This window comes from Solanum pennellii, chromosome 9, assembly GCF_001406875.1.
Source record: "Solanum pennellii chromosome 9, SPENNV200".
Lineage (NCBI taxonomy): Eukaryota > Viridiplantae > Streptophyta > Magnoliopsida > Solanales > Solanaceae > Solanum > Solanum pennellii.
Window position 1 is genome coordinate 6,446,388 of NC_028645.1, and position 17,992 is coordinate 6,464,379.

A 17,992-nucleotide genomic window follows, 5' to 3' on the forward strand; every position below is an offset into this window, starting at 1 on the left:
TTGATATAGCATATGTGGTACAGGTTTTAAGTCAGTTCATGCATAAGCCCAAACAGTCTCATTTTGAAGCAGCTTTAAGGGTAGTTAAATATATAAAAGGAACTCCAGGCCTTGGTTTACTTATGCCTGCAGATAGCTCATGCAAGTTTGAGGCATTTTGTGACTCTGATTGGGGTGGATGTTTACAAACCAGAAGGTCAGTCACAGGTTACTTAGCTAAGTTTGGAAATGCTATTGTTTCGTGGAAGTCAAAGAAGCAAGAAACAGTTGCAAGAAGTTCAGCTGAAGCAGAATTCAGAAGTATGGCATCAGTGGTAGCAGAATTAACATGGCTGATTGGATTGTACAAAGAACTTGGAATAACAGTTGAGGTTCCTATACATCTTTACTGTGATAGCAAAGCAGCAATTCAAATTGCAGCCAATCCCATTTTTCATGAGAGAACAAAGCACATTGACATTGATTGTCACTTTGTGCGTGAGAAGATTGTGCAAGGAATTATACAGACTCATCATGTTTCTACAAAGGAACAACAAGCAGATATACTCACAAAAAGCTTAGGAAGGCAACAACACAGTTACTTCATGTCCAAGCTGAGCTTGAAGGATATATATCAACCATCAGCTTGAGGGAGGGTGTTGAAACAGAAATATAGTGTAGAGCTGACTAACAGCTGATTACTACTTAGTTAGTTAGTTAATTTACAGTTAGTTAGTTACAGATTAGTTCTAGAAGATTCTTAGTTAGTTAATGAGTGTATAAATATATATCACATGTATGTGATGAAGGAGTACAATCAATGATATTTTCTTCCTCAAAACTTCTCTTTCTCTGAAGCTCTCAACTGCAAATACTCTCTGTTTCTTCTGATTGAGCTGCAGATCATGAAGATTAACATATATCACTTACGATAATTCAATAATAGATTCACTGACTGTAGATAAGAAAATTACGCTCTATAAAAGAATCAACTTGCAAAACAATTAATGATAGGATAATATAAAAGGAGAGAGAAATATAATGATATTGTGAAAAAATAAAGAGATAAGTGGTTGAAACAGACCTGAACTATACCTTTTTTTTTGAGTTTCATACCCAAACTATCAAAAGTGTGAGAAACACACTAAACTATTACACTTTAGTTTGAAAAACACACCTCTGTGCTGACTGGACCAAATGTGTGTGTACACACTCTTTTACGCGCGTGTAGCCTTTTTTTTCATCCACATGGCTTCTTCTTCTAAAAAAATAAAATATCAAAAACACACCTAAACTATATAATTATTTGACTTTCCTACCTAAATTATTAGGAGGGTGAGAAACACACCTAAACTATCTTTCATAAATTTGAAAAACACACCTTAAATATGTTACATTAGTTGCTTAAGCTTGCTCAAAATTGACTAATATTTGTATATCAATAATGTCATTCAAGGAATTTACGATGCCATACAAGGAATTCAAGTTGCTTAAGCTTGCTCAAGTGACTATTTAAACAACTATGAGTTGCTAAGGATAGAAGTCAACAAAGCATTTTTAGTAGCTCAAAGTAGTAAATTGATTGGCTCTAATTTGTATAGTATAGAAGCACTAAAATCAAGTAATTCTTCAATTTGCAGAGCAACCTACAACGATAAACTACTTGGGCTGCAAATAAGTAACCATGTTTAGTAACATTAAAATACACAACCAAAATTTGATATCATCCTATTCACAACCAAAATTCAATACCATCCTATTCACAACCAAAATACAGGACCTAAGAACATTTCGAACCACATGAAAAATCAGTCACCATGTTTAGTAGCTTACAATAACTACTTGGGCTGCAAATCAGTCACCGTGTTTAGTTACATCAAAATTCAAAACTAATAGTTGATATCGTCCTATTCACAACCAAAATAGGCGACTTAAAAATAGTTCGAGCCACATGAAAAATCAGCCACATCATCCCTAAACACCTTCAGTTCATGCTGCACCTTGTGATGAAGTTTGTGACTTGATGTACTTCTGTATAAGCAAAGCACTTTTATGTTGAAGTTGACTTCCCGTGATAGCACTTTTCCCCTTCCATTTAAGACCTTTACTTGGTGCATACCCAAGGTCACCGGTTACAACAGCTGAACTTATCAGTTTCTCTTGTGCTTCGCTCTTGATTACCCTGCTAATAGATCTTCCTTGCTGTAAAGTAATAAAGAATCGTTCAATTATTTTTATGAAGTGTAATCAAGAATAAAAGCTTATTAACTCTCGTTTTTACCTCGGCACAAATAAAACCATCTTTGCTCACAAATACTCCATGACCCACTACTCTTGGCCTCTTAAATGCATCATTTGCATATTACCACTGCCACTTTGCACTATTGCTTGAACTGGTTCAGAAGACTCAGATTGTTGCATTGCTTGAGTGGGATGAGATTTCTGCTTGCCACTTCTTTTACTACTGGCGGATGTATGTGATGTAGCAATACCCTATGCAAAGAATAATTTTGAAACTGTTAAAGGTATTAATACACTATAAATAAATATTAATATAAATCAAATGTACCTCTGAAGTGGCTGGAGGTTTGTTTGGACATGTTCTTATATTGTGACCTTTTGACTTACAAGCGGAGCAAGTCATGGTTTTTCCTCTCTTTGGAAGCTTTCCAGAACTTGGTACCTCTCCAAGTTCTTTTTTTCTTTTTTTACCAGGCCTTCCTAGCATTTTCCTAACAGGAGGTGGCTCAACTTTTGGATTCGATGTTTCGGGCCACATCTTCATGTTTGTTACTGGTTGTAAAAAATGTTTATAAGCTTTCAGATAGGTTTCCTTTTTGTACCACTTACAAACCGAGTCAAGGAGATTAGCTTCATTGTGATGTATAGCTGCTATTGCATGTGCACAAGGAATTCCTTTCAATCCCCAACTTCTACAAGTGCAAGTTCCTTGAATTAGGTTAACCACATGTATATATGGACTATCCTTGACTTCATACCCAATATCACCATTCCAACTAATTTCCACCCTCATTGACTTCTTCACATTTGTATTTAGAACCAACATTGCCATTGGAGATATGTCATGACTCCAACTATTTACAAATGTTATCACTTTAGTGAATCTATTCATTACCTTTTTCCTTATTTCTTCAAGCATACTGATGATAGTCTTGTGCCTAGCACCCAACACCCAAGCATTAAAACTTTCAGCCATATTATTATCCACACTGTCACATTTTGAGGATGTCCTAAACTGTGCTTTGGACCATCTATTAGGATTGAAGTTTACCAAGTCATTAGAAATATCTTCACCTAATTGTGATAATTTATCCAAGTTCTTCCTAAGTTCAGCTTTAAATGTTGATCTAGCACAAGCCCAAAATCTCTTTCGTTTCTCAACACCTTTCCAGTTTTTTGACCAGTTTGCAAGTATATGCCCTGCACACATTCTTTGTTCACATTCTGGAAGCAACTCCTGAACAGCTAAATATAATCCCTGAAAAACTTATGTGGTTAAAATCATTCAAAACAATAAATAAAATATATGGTGAAGAATCTGCACAACTTAGACTAAAATCACTTAACAACTAAAGCTAAAAGGGATGAAATAGTAGCTAAAAAGAATAGTAGCTAAACAAGTTAAATAACAAAGTACCACTAGAGTATCTAATTTTGTGGACAAGATAGAATGTTGTTATGAACTATCAAAAGGTCCTTTACAAAATGCTGAAATTAGTAGCTAAAAACTACTTATAACACATCAGCTGAAAATCATGAAATAAATAGTTAAAACTGAATGATAAGAGACAAAAACAGAGGTTTAAAAAGAGCTTAAATTAGTAGCTACAATTAATTAAACACATTAACTAGAACTTGTTAAATCAGTAGCTAAAGAAGTTGAAAATATCAGCTAATATTGGCTAAAAAAATTGAAATCAGAGGCTAAAAGTCGTACCTTTTGCATATCACTTATAATAGCCAATCCTTCTCCTTCATCATTAATGTCCAAATCAGATTTCAAAATTCTCAAAAACCAAGTCCAAGTTTCTCTACTTTCAGTTCCAACAACAACCCATGCTATTGGGAACATCTGATTATTCCCATCCTTCGCAATAGCAACTAGTAGCTGGCCTTTAGATATTCCCTTCAAAAAGCAACCATCTAACCCAATACACTTTCTACAACCCTCAATCAAAGCTGAAAAACAAATAAAAGGAATGAAACAGTTTTTTTCAATCGTCACAATTTGTCACTTTCACCACACAAGTGCTTCCTGGATTTGATTCAAGAAGCATATCTCTGTAGTCATAGATTCTACTAAACTCAGCAACATGATCACCCATTATCTTTTTCAACACCATTTTTCTGGCCTTCAAACACACGAACTTACCAACATACAATCCCATGTCTGTTCTGGCCAAATCTTGTATTTCCCATCCCTTTATGCAAGGTTGAGAAACAATTCTAGTTTTATAGTACTTAGCCAAAAATTTAGAGTTGCACATTGTGTTGATATTGGTTCTATAACACTTATGTCTAGGATTGTAGGTTTTTATGATGAAATCAGAAGATCTGAAATCTTTGCTTGCATAAAGTATCCAAGGACAACCATTAGCTTTGCATTTTACTCTGACCCTTCTTTGATCATTGTGGATCTTCTCCAGTTGACAACCTCTCTCAATTACATACTTGCTCAAAGCTTATCTCAACTTTTTCACATTTTCGAATACCATGTTAAGTTGCCACACAACCTTTGACCATGTTGGATCATATGAGACCCTCTTGTCCTTCTTTCTTGCCCTTAAAATGTCAGATTTTTCAACATCTATTTCTCCCTCACTTTCACTATCAAAGCTGTCGGCATCAATTCTGTCGTAAAAAGTCTCATCACCTACTATCTTACCAGTAAAATTTTTTTTGGGTTTATCAATGTCTTCAAAACCAGGATTAATGCCAACTTCTCCTAGAAAACACTCAGCAATCTTTTTTTTTCTTTTTGGCTCTTTATTTTTCTTCAAATATGATTTCAAATCCTTCTTAACTATACTCAGCTCTTCATGAATATCACTCCCATACCCATCCTCGTCACTAGAAAAGTCATCATTCTCATCACTTTCAGCATCACTATGCACAATAGTTTTTGCTTCATCTTCCTCTGAATCTTCATCTTCACTAGAAAACTGAAATTCATCCTCAGCTTCGTTTGTGTTTCTACTGTCATTTTCTATCAGATTTGATTGTTGGACCCCAACAATTTGATCTCTACCATCAATAAGTGATATTTTTTTACCTAAACGTGCATTGAGACCTTCACCAACTTTGTTGGTAGATTCTTTATTAGGTCTATCTACTTCATTGCATGTGGTCTCAAAAGACTCATTGGTATGTGTTGTTTTGATCAAAACTTCCCCTTTATGGCAGATATAAATGTCCATAGTACCCCCAGCAACCAACAAAATGGCCAAGACCAACAAATCCCTATCTTTGACCAATTCTACCAAATTGTCAACTTGAGCAACTCCAATATATATTTTTTCTATATTGGTAACCCCAAAATCCCTGCAATAGTCAATTATTTTCGGAATAGACAAATGGTCTATATCAACATTGAAGGCATATTCATTTTTCCCCCCAATATAAGCAGGTCCTACCTCACTCACAAGTATACCACCGATATGAAACCTCAAATTTCCGTACTTAGTGTCCATTACCTTAGAAAAATTGAAATATGCAAAGTTTAATAAGCCAACTATTGTTCATGAAATCAGTAGCTATAAATCACCATCAAAATTAAGTTCAGGATTAAAGAAAGTGTACCTTATGTAGTCAATTTCTTCTCCTTTCAACTCTTTTCAAATGCTATGAATCAAAACCTAAAAAAATATACAAAATCGTTAATATTTTGAGACAAAAATAAGAACCCTAACATTTTTTGACAAATGAGTAACTAACCTTCAAACCATGATGAATTTGTGAATTAATAGTGAAAGCCCTAATTTTGCTCAAACTATTCACACACAAAGATCAGCTGAGAAATAGAGAGGATGCTTCTATATATTGAATGTTAAACTTTAAACTTTTGCCATGGTGGAATTTGTTTCCACGTGGCAATCTATGTGGCATTTAAAATAAATAAATTGGGAGAGTGTAATACACACACTATCACATTTTACTTGAGGTGTGTTTCTCAAACTAAAGTGTAATAGTTTAGGTGTGTTTCTCACACTTTCGATAGTATGGGTATGAAACTCAAAAAAAAGGGATAGTTCAGGTGTGTTCTAACCACTTGTAAAAATCAAACATGAGACGTCAAAACTTGCAATCTCATTTTTCATCCTTTAAATTTCAACATTATTTTCATTTTTTCTTCTATTTTAATGCAAGATAATTTGTTAAAGATAAGATTTCTTATCATTTATTAATGGACCAATAAACATAGAGTATTGCTTTATACTCTATAAAGTACATGTTCAATCTATTATTTATGAAACAAATAATTATATCATACGATAACTATAATTATATTAACATATTTGAAACAATAAATAAATAAGAATGAGTACGACAAAGACTCACATAAATCCTCTAATTAAGTGTAGGATTTTTAGTAAGTATCATTTTTCTCTATAACTCATCCTCATTTAAAAATATTGTTCACAAAATTTTATTATCGTAAAAATAATATTATATAAATTTAATAAGATTTTAATTGTTGTACGAAGCGTGAATGTATTCACCAATTTAACAATAATCTCGCATAATTGTATATCATTTGGTCGGTGAAGGGAAATAATACTTGTATTTAAGTTGCATTGAAATTAATTATATTAATTTAGATAATATATTATAATATGAAATAATTTTAAACACAAAGCACAGTTATCTCACATGATATTTTCTGGACAACAACTTCACCATATACAAATTTCATCACCATTACTATTATTATTATTATTATTATTATTATTATTATAGATAATTCCAACAATATAATCCTTTTAAAAAATATAAAGTATTATTATTACTACATGAAAAAAACGTTTATTTTTTATTTAACATATTTGAAGGGTGTCGGTAGTTCTTTTTCTTCTTCTTTTTTAAGAAACACAATGACGAGACTTGCTTGATGGCCACTTGCAATTAAAATGCATGTTTCAATATTATTTTCAAATTCTTCAAATCTTTTAAGATATTTTAAATTATAAATTATTATGTCTTATAATATTTTTTGTATAATTTATAAATACATAAATTTTAACAAATTTAAATTGTTCAAACTCTAAAAAAATAAAAAATATCACAAAAGTTGGGACACAGAGAGTAATACTTTTTAATTTAACTCCAAATGCTATTTTTTATCATTTTTTTTCCAAATATCATCAAGTGATTTCTCCGTCCGGTATTATTTGTCATAGTTTCTATTTTTAGAGTCAAATTATAAAAAAACTTGGACTAACATTTTAAGATGTATTTTTTCCTCATATTAATATGCAACAAATTGCAATTTATATAGTACTTTTCATATAGTTTTATAATATCTAATTTTTTTTGTTTAAAATAGTAAGTGTCAAAAACACACCTAAACTATTCACTTTTTTTTAATATCATACCTTAACTATTGAAAGTGTGAGTTTCATACCTAAACTATCACTTTTTAGTTAGAGAAACACACGACAGTGGTATGTGTAGTGCACTCTCTCTTTTATATGAAAAAACTTTGACACATGACATTCCACATAGATAAAATATTTTATCTAGATAAAAATTAAATAATAAAAAATTAATATTAATTAAAAATTAAAGATAATTATCCATATAAAAAATTAAATTATTTTTCTTGTCTCACTCCACCACCTCCTCCATGTAGCCCCCTCCCCCGCGACAACGCCATTCTTTTTTTTAAAAAAAAATTATTTATAAAATATTTGTAAAAAATTCATATTTCATCCTGCTCCCCTCCCCCGATAGAAATTGATATTATTTTATTTAAAAATCTACCCCATCCAATTTAATTTTCCGCTCCTAAGATTTATTTTTTTACGTTTTTCTTATTTTTGTGTTAGATATGCACGTGCATATATTTTTAGAAAAAAATTCTACTAGTGTATCAAATATAACATAAACAACTAAAAATATAAAAAGTCTTGTGGCGGCAAGTAAAAAATTTTTTCGACATGTATATCTTAACACTGGGGAAAAAAATTGAAAATAGAGGGTTAAGTGGGATGGGTAGAACTATATTTTTAAGAAAATAAAATAATCTCTCATTTAGTATTTGATGAGGGGGAGGAGATGAAGTAAAAAATGAAATACTTTTATAAAAGAAATTTAAGCAAAATAAAAAACTTTAAAAAATGGTGTGGGTAAGAAAAATATTTTACATTTTATTTATAAAGAAAATATTATTTTTTTATAATATTTTTAAATTTTTAATTTTAGCTAATATTAATAATTTATTTATTTATTGTCAAGGTTGAATATTTTGTACATGTGAAGTGTGATGTAGAAATTCTTTAAATAAAAGAGAGAGAGAGTGTATTACACATACCATGATGAGAGTGGTATAAAAGAGAGATGTGTTTTTCAAACTAAAAAGTGATAGTTTATGTATGAAACTCAAACTTTCAATACTTTAGGTCTAAAACTAAAAAAAAGGTATAATTTAGGTGTATTTTTGATACTTATCTCTTTAAAATATCGAATTAATGTGATCTAATTTAACTTTAATTAATCAAATTGAATTTTATAAAACACAATATGATAAATAATATTGGAGGGAGGAAGTAGTAAAGTTGAAATTATCTTATCTTACCTTGGATTTAGGGTCCCACTATTGTCTTTGTATGATTGCAAAACTCCATGCGAAAATTACTCTACTCCAAAGAAACTCTAACCCTCTGACCTGGATTGTGGTGTAGTTAGGGATGTCAAAAACGAACTCAACTATAGATAACTTGTTTGGAATTTTAACGGGTTGACTCGAATAATTTGAATTGAGTTAAATTTTAACTAATTTAAGTTTTATTCCATTTTAAGAAAATTCTCAAATTTTTTTTAGAAAATCCTCAATTGAACTCGATTTAATCTCTAATTTCATTAATTTATTTGCATTGATGTAATGTGTAACACCCCGTATCAAAAACAGACCAAAAATCAGTTTTTCAGAAAATTTACAGGTGCAACAGACGGTTGTCAGCGACGGACCGCAGCCTGACCCACGCTCCGTCCTGCACATCCGTCGATTGGGTCAGAAACTACCCAGAATCTCAATCTAAAAAATTTGACTAAGTGTCGAACGACGGACGAACTTACGGTTCGTAGGTCAAACTACGGTCCGTAGTCTGAGTCCGTCGATTAACACCCCATTCACCCACTCTCTGACAGGAACCACGATTGACCAGCACGATCCGTAGATGGACCTACAGTCCGTAGGTGGAAATTAATAGACAGTTAAGGGAGAAACACAGTTGGGTCAACTTCAAATGATCATAAATCTCAGCACAAAATGAATTAGGTGTCCCATGACCTACCAAAGATAGATAATTGAATTAGCTTTCCATAGCCACCGATCATGCTAAAATCAGACATCCGAGTAAAAAGTTATGTCCGTTTTAATAAAGGCTTGTCGAACAGGTCCAACCTACGGACCAAACGACGGATCGTCGATGGAACGACGGACCGTCTGTCCAGGTTGTCGTTTGGTCGGACAACAATTTACCCATGGGTCTTTTGGTCTTTTCTCACCTCGTTTAAATCCTAAGATACGTCGTTTTGACCCTAAATCATTAGATTTTAGTCAGTTTAAGCCTAAACATAATTAAAACTTATCATAAGTCAAATCATTAATCAAAACTTAGAAAATTACAAGCAAGAAAGGAGAAAAAGGTTAAGAACCCTAGCTTGAGAACGCAACAAGTTTCCAGCAGTTCCAGCCCCGAAATTTAAGTGTTTCTTCGTGAATTTCTTCACCAGGTATGTGGGATTTCACTAGTGGATTCCTTTCACCCATTGGGTCCCTAGTTTTCAGTCAGATTCATGATTCCCGTATCATGCTTAGAACTAGGGTTTCTATAACTTCAACAGAACTTCATGAATTAATTAGTTATATGTTTCAAATCAGATATTCATGTTGTTTTTTCAGTTTATCGCATGAATTTCAGAACCCTAGCTATGTATTTCTTTAGATATTAAATTACACATGCTAGGTCAGATATTTTAGTTATTCAGTTATACATGCCTCAGTTTTAATGCATCATTATCAGATTAAATGTTGCATTCTCAGTTTGCATGTACGGTTTTGAGCTATCCAGTAATTACAGAAAATTCAGACATAATCAGTTAACTACATAATTCATTGGGAGTAGCATAATACTGAGTTGGACTAGGGTTCAGCGTACCCAATTAGTCCCAGAACTACTAGCCAAGTAGGTTGTAAGTCCCCTCTGTGGGCGATCAGTTTAATTATCATGTCAGCATGTCTTTATATCTTTGGCAGGGTATATTGGGTCCTCTCGATGTGGTGTATACATCGGACTCCACATTTAGCTCATGTGGTTTTATTTTCGGTTATTAGTAGCTCCCACAGTTCAGTCAGACTCTCTTGCATTGACGATACATCAGTATACTCTGTATTCAGTTTCACCATGTTATAGATTGGTCATTGCATTCAGTTAGCTCAAAATTCTCTATATCATGTTTAGATTATTATACTTGCTTTTGTGCTTGTTCAGTTATGTTTTATTTCAGCTTTATTCTATCTTACATGCTCAGTACCTTTCAAGTACTGACGCATACGTGCGCTACATCTTCTCGCGATGTAGGTTCAGGTTCTCAGCATCCAGATCACGCATAGTTCGATTTTTGATCTTCAGTTCAGCAGATTCAGTGGTGAGTCCTTATTCTCCGAGGACAATAGTCACGAGTTTCTTTTCAGTATTTAGTCTTTTAGTTTCAGTTTTTGCTAGATTTAGCTGGGGCTTGTCTCAGTATTTCTAGTCCAGTTTAGAGGCTATTTTCAGACATAATTAGCTTCAGCTTAGTATTGAGTTAATAACTTCTTTGTATTAAACTCATTGATTTCATTTATCTCAGTTATAGAATATGGGTATTCCTAATTTTTCGGTCTAAATTTTGATTTTAGTTTTCGCAACAGTTTATATTCTTTAGTATGCTCGTGCATATGCCAGCAGGGTTAGCTTGGGATCACTTGTGGTCCTAGGTTCCGTGTCCACGTCTTGGAGGTAGCTCGGGGCGTTACATAATGTATGTTCCTATATAAAAGATATGAATTACTCTTTATTTTATATTTTGTAGGATTTATATATCCATTTGTCATTTTCTTTAAAAAAAATTGTGAGTTGAAATTCAAAATTGTGTTTATAAAAGTTAAATAACAATATGTTAAAATTATTGAGATAAAGCGAGTCAAATTGGGTGGTCATGACCCAATCTGATTTTTAGCCCATTTGAGATCAAAGTAAATTTGGACGGGTCAAGATCCAATCCAAATTCAATTTCAACTCATTCCAATTTCAATTTTAGCCTGTCCATTTGACACACTTAGGTGCAGTGGTGGAACTGCTTAACTTTTAACCAGAGATCTTATGTTTGAACCCTAGATATGGAGAAAATCACGTTGAAAGTGTCACCCTGAATGCATCTTACAATATGTGATTCAAATTTACTTAGGCTCCAGCACTCAAAAACACCAGGTAGAAAACCAAAAAAAAAAAAAACGAACTCTAATCCACTGCTCACATAATTATAATATTTGTTTGATGATGAGAATTTTGCATTTTTTTTAAAAAAAATTATTTTATTTGAAAATCACGGTTTGAATTATTAAATTTATGAATACAACTTAAAGTTGTATTTGAAATTTATAGAACATCCAAAATTCCATTTTTACTTTTATAAATTTTTCTTTTCTGATATCCTAATTTTTAGATGTTATGTAATAACCTTATTTAAGTTAAATTTCATATTTAAATTATATTCCATATTTAAAAAAAAAAATTCAGACTTTAAATACTTTTGCAAAAAATATGATCAAACACAACTATAACTTTGAAACTAAATAAAATTCATGGGTAAACGCCTGTCAAACTTTTTCACATTCTAGTCCCCCTTCTCCAAAATTCACCAAAAGTATAAATAGAGAAAACATATGAATTAACTGTATATGAAACTACTAGCCAAATAGGAAAAACTTCAAATTTTAGACACTAACATATAAAAAGATTTAGTCCTTTATCCTACATTTAGCTGATTCAACAAAAAATAAATAAAGAATATTATATATTATAATAAAAAATTTCTAATTAATTTACGATAAAAAAAAGGGAAACTTACATAAATATACTATAATAAAAAAATATTTACCATTTATAGCAATATCATTTTTTTTTCACTTGACCATTTTTAATTCATTTATAATACAAGTTTAATACATATTACAAAAATAAATTTATTATTAAATATAATACAAGTTTTAATGATGAATAATACATTTATCACACATTTTAATACACTTATAATACAATGTGACAATCTTTTACCAAACAAACATAATATATTTCAAAAACAATTATAATTCAAATATATTGCATACATAATTCACTTTTAATACATATTACAGACTTATCACAATGTTGCTATAAATGATAATAAACAAGAACTATCGCTAAAATCAGTAATTATTTTTAAAAATGTATTAATTTGTGTAATTTTTCGGGCAACTTTCACATATAGCAAATAAAAAAATTCATATTTGTATGCTATAGCAAAGTTTGCATAATTGCGCTCCATAGCAAACATAGAAACTGTATAATTTGCTATACATATACAGTTGAAGCGAAATGTATAAAATGAAGTGTATAAAACGAGAAAGCTACTTCATTTATTTTAGGTTATTAGTTCGCTATTATATATAATTATCCCTAAAAACTTCCCTATCCCACTTCTTTTTGGTAGTCAAATAAAGACTTTGTAGACAAAGTTTGAAAATTTAAGCCACATTTAAGTAAAAGATTTTGAAATTTTTTTTACTCTACTTTGAAGAAAATGAGCTGTTTTTTTATACGTAGAAATATATGGAATATTATCATCAAACTTGCCTGTCATAGGGTGTGTTTGTTAAGAAATGAAAATGTATTTCATAGAAAATATTTTCATGAAAAATAAGTAAATTTTTTACTTAGTATATCATGTTTGGTTTATAAGTGGAAAAGATTTTTAGTGTTTGATGAAAAACATTTTCGAGAAATATTTACTTAATTTTTTTTGAGGGGGTGTGGTAGGGGGCTGGAGGGAGCAGGGGTGAAAAACTAAAAAATGAAAATTGAAAATATTTTTAAAATAAGCTTTAAACATATTTTTTCAACGAATAAAATTGTAATTTGAATTTGGAGGAAAGTTTTGAAAAATGTTTCTCTTAATTTTTGAAGGGAAGTCTCATTTTCCTTAATTTTGAGATAAAAATGAATTGATTTAAAAAATATTTTCCAAAACTTTTACCCCAACCAATCATAAGAAAATTAAAAAATATTTTCCTTTTGTACCAAACACACCCTCATTGCATTTTCAAAGTAATTCAACAGATACCATAGAAAGCAATTTTGTTGGGATAAAGCTATATATATGACTCAGTTGAGAAACTTACTTTTATATAATGGACATGAAACTTTAGGTCATTAATCTTACATCAAAATGAGAAAGAGAAGGATTTTGTAAGTCATTCATAGCTCAAGAATTTAAGTTTTCTCCATTATAATTACAAGAAAAGTTTAATCTTTGCTAGTCAACAAGCACAAGAAATGCTACTACTATTGCAAAGGATCCCTGAAAAATAAATCCAGATGCAATTTTTCAATGTAGGAGTTTCAAGAACAAACAAGATTAAATAATCAAACCACACAGCAAGAATAAATATCATAACAAGTCCTACAGGTCAGCGAGGGGACGATACTTCTCTCTCACAACCAAAGTTATCATCTTCAGGTTCACTCCAATTTATGTTATTAGAGCTATTGTTCATACTTGGTTCTGAACTAGCATTGCTGCTCGTGGCAAGGGGCGAGTCAGAAACACTACCTGTCTTGTTCTTTGTTGAGCTAGACCGGACACCATTTGCTGAAGAAGCAGAGACCCGTGTCAGGACTGGGCGTAAGGTTCCATTAACACTTCGTCTTATATCCTGTTCATAAAAAGTAGATAAACGTAAATATTTTGGAAAATAGAATGTGTTACAATGCTCGAGACTTTCTAAACAAGTAAATAGCACTTCACTTTTGAATTTGAGTATTTATGGAATTGAATGAATGAGAATTTAGAAGTTATGTATGTACCATGTGTCGTAGAGCCATATCTAAAGATTTTTTGGAGAATGATCTTCCGAAGCCTGAATTTTCTCGGGATAAAGATTTCTTGGAGGAATTTTCATGAGATACATTATCATCTTGCTTTGGGGGAGCTAATTTCCTCATGTTTACTACCCTTTCAACCATCTGTGTGCCGATCAATACAGGGTTCACGTCATCTTTTTCAATACCATAGCCCCTACTCTTGGAAAGTAGAGCGGTTGCATTGCTCAAAATAGCAGCTTTTGTTGCTCGTCCTCTGGAAGGAGAAGATGATTTCCGTCTGGGTTTTCCATTAGCAGTAGAGTGTCGAGCGCCAGGTGCAGTTGGTCTTCCCCTAGATGCAGATGCAGGCCTTTTAGGCACCAATATCTTAGAAATGACAGAAGAATCACGCGAAAGACTTGGTGTCTCCAAGGGTTTCAATGGCCTAGACTTCACAGTAGGAGAGGTACCCCGAGATGGTGCAGTTTTATTCAATGTCGCGGAACCTGTTTTTGTCGATGAAGAAGATCGAGAACCAGAAACTGATACAATAGGAATGGATGATGCAGCAGACGGTCGACGAGTTGGTGTTGCTGACCTTGACGCTGACTTGGAAGCAGCTGGTTTGGAGGGTCTACCGGTTGGGGTAGAAGAGCGTGGAGCAGCTCTAGTTGGAGTTGAGGATCTTGCTGTGGAAGCAACAGGCTTAGCAGAAGGCAACGTCGCTCTTGAAGTAGGAGTAGAAGCTCTTGAGGGCTTGGATGAAGAACTACGAGGACGTCCAGTAGGCGTTGATGACCTGGTGGAAGTTGCCTTTTTCCCCCCTGACGAAGAAGGCCTTCCATTTCCAGCAGAAGAGCTTTTGCTTCTGGACATATCTGGCTCTCCCGTTGAATGGAGCCCTTCCAGTGAATTTGCAGGCTGCAACAATTAGCAGTTAAGACTAACATATTGTTTTGCTATCCACCTCAAAATAACTGTAACAGTGTGATAATAGAGAATTTCTTCAACCGAAAACATCACTATTAGCATTTAGTGGCAAAACTTAGTATACGTCAAAATAAATGAAACACCATGCTAGTATACGTCAAAATAAATGAAACACCATGCTAATTATAGAAGATAGAGAATTTCTTCAACTGAACAGCATTCAGCAGTACTAAAATGAGTATATTATCATACAAGTATTCAATGGAACTTTAACGAGTATATCATACCTGAACTATGTCCTGCTCAATGCTTATTTTAGGTTCAGGAGCAACTGTACTTGAATCTGCCTTAATTTTACAGTCTTGACCAGTTGAACTAGAATTTGTCACAATTTGGTACACCGGAATATTCTGTTCCTCCACCTCTGGTAATGGATTTGAAGGAGTCTGAGGTGGTGAAAGGAGCCTGAAAACCACAAATTAGCAGATAAAATATTTTCATGGAACTAGGAATATACAATTTAACATATGTGCTCTATTGATTTCTAAAGCATACTTATTCAACTAGACTGTAAGACGTTGGTGAATAACTTTCTTTTTTCTCGAAGATGTGGAAAATGAAGCAGAATCAATTCTCTGTCTTAAGGAAGTGCATAAGCTTAAATGTACCAACAGATGATGGTCCCTACAGTGCAAAAAATAAATGTGCAGAATTTTGCTCAGTCTTAACGTATGTGCTTGTATGTTCTGCTTTCATTCATATTGTCCCAAGTATGAGATGATAAACCTTAGAATGCTAGTAGAGCAACATCGCTCGTTAGCCACAACTAGAAGATCTATTTAGACCAAGTTCGGATTAAACAATGACTATATAAGTTACTTTTTGCGGTGAAAAGTCCCTATTAAAGTCAAACTTCCATAGTTCATACAAAACTTTTACAAAAAGATACATTTCACAGAGTTGAAGAAAGAAGAGGACAGCACTCAACACCTTAAATCTGTACTATAACAATAACATTCGTTCGATAGGCCAAGAAAGCATTACCCATACACGCTTTTACTTTAAAAAATTATATACACTACCAATTAGTATATCCTTTGAAATATTTGACTATCCATGCTCCACAAAAATATAAAAGTGAAGGTCACTAACATGATGCTGCTCAGCTGCTCGAACCAAAAATTACCTCATAAAACCTTCTTAGATTCTCTTTTTAGCTTTTGTTTTTTCGTAACTAACCTGCTTAGAGTCCTATGAACAGAACAAGGGTGAAAGCAAAATGCTATACAACTTCCTCAAAACAAAATCGCTAACATCCCACGACACACCAGTCATTTTGAAGAACAAGGGTGAAAGTTAAATGCTATACACCTTCCTCAAAACAAAAATCCCTACCACCCCATGACACACTAGTCCTTTGAAGAACAAGGGGAAAGTAAAATGCTAAACAACTTCCTCAAAACAAAATCGCTACCAACTCACGACACACTAGCCATTTTGAACTCCCAAATAAAATGTCACTTACATACCGCCTGTCAAACTATAAGAGGCTGCACAAGCTATTCAGTTGCTTCTTTTTTAATCAAAACAATAAATAACAAGCGTCAAAGTAGAAGATAAAATACACAATAACAAAATGAGTTCATCCCTAGGCCAGCACAGAAATGTTATAGTAGTAAATACCAGTCATAGTCATTCTTGTCATTCTCAGAGTTTAAAAGATAATCTTGATTAGCAGGCTTTGTTAATGTCCCATTTGATAACAAAGAGAAGTCAACCTCTGAGCCTGCAATTAACAAAAATGCCAACTTTATACATATACAACAATTGAAAAACAAAGAAAACTTCCAAAGCCAGACTACAAAAAGCCAAAGTTGGCTGTACTCTAGATTTAGAATTAAAGATCATGCATTTAATAACAATATGTTAAAGTGGGGATGGAAAGAACTACCAAATGGCAAGACTACATTTATTTTATATTCTATCTCTGGGAAAATATTGCTACAAATTGACAATGCTGGAAAAATAAAACATCTAAAATATCAATACCTAATTGCTGATTCAATTCCTCAGAGTCACATTTAGCAAGTTCATCATTCATTTCCTTTTCGCTACGTCGCATCTCAAGAAACATAGCAAGATCTTCATCTACTTCCTTCATCACCATTCCTAAAGTCCTTTCTTGTGGCCTACATTGCACTGATGTCTGCATACCAAAAATCCAATCTTTTAATCAAATCTTTACAACATAAAAAAAATACCCCTTTCAAGAAACCACTAAAGGATCTACTTCTAAGTGAAAAACATACAACATAGATTCAAGAAAATAAGCAAAACCCATAAATTTAAATGCCTAATAAACCCCCCATTTCACCCTTAAACACACATTTCTTCAACCAAGTAACAACAAAAACTCTTCAAGACAGATCATTGGATCTGACTTGAAAAATGAACACAAATGACAAAAAACCATCCATCTAGATTAACATAAAGTTCCCATCTTTACCATCAAAAACATTCAAATGTTATAAACTTACTCACTAACACCCTCACAAAAACAAGTTTATCAAGATTCAAGAACCATACATAAACATTGCACCAGAAAAAAAATGACAACAACAAAAGAAAACAGTCAATCTCACAAATCATTAGATATACTTACAGCCATTGTCACAAGAATATAGCTAGAAGTTGAATCAATGGATTCAATGAAAAAAACAAAAGGTGGGGGGGGGGGG

The 17,992-nt window shown here is 32.7% G+C and overlaps 1 protein-coding gene and 1 pseudogene across 2 annotated transcripts; both read right to left on the minus strand.

Moving 5' to 3' along the window:
* Nucleotides 1-1,671: 1,671 nt before the first annotated feature.
* LOC107029598 lies at nt 1,672-6,075 on the minus strand (annotated as a pseudogene).
* A 7,615-nt stretch (nt 6,076-13,690) lies between these two features.
* LOC107029363 (endochitinase A) lies at nt 13,691-17,986 on the minus strand. 2 transcript variants are annotated; one of them, XM_015230758.2, is made up of 6 exons: nt 17,917-17,986; nt 17,304-17,460; nt 16,938-17,040; nt 15,542-15,719; nt 14,328-15,245; nt 13,691-14,176 (listed from the first exon to the last, which is right to left on the minus strand). In XM_015230758.2, the coding sequence occupies exons 1-6, from the start codon at nt 17,920-17,922 to the stop codon at nt 13,931-13,933; spliced, it is 1,608 nt and encodes a 535-aa protein (XP_015086244.1). In that variant the 5' UTR covers nt 17,923-17,986; the 3' UTR covers nt 13,691-13,930. The 2 variants fall into 2 exon arrangements, with proteins under 2 accessions (XP_015086244.1, XP_015086247.1); XM_015230761.2 differs by lacking the exon at nt 17,917-17,986 and having other exon boundaries at nt 17,304-17,466.
* Between the last annotated feature and the right edge of the window lie 6 nt (nt 17,987-17,992).

Excerpts from the sequence above, each read along its gene's own strand:
- LOC107029363 (XM_015230758.2), bottom strand. Across the intron at positions 15,720-16,937 it reads GACAAGAATGACTATGACTG|GCTCCTTTCACCACCTCAGA; the intron begins GTATTTACTACT and ends TGTGGTTTTCAG. Across the intron at positions 14,177-14,327 it reads ATATGGCTCTACGACACATG|GATATAAGACGAAGTGTTAA; the intron begins GTACATACATAA and ends TTTTATGAACAG.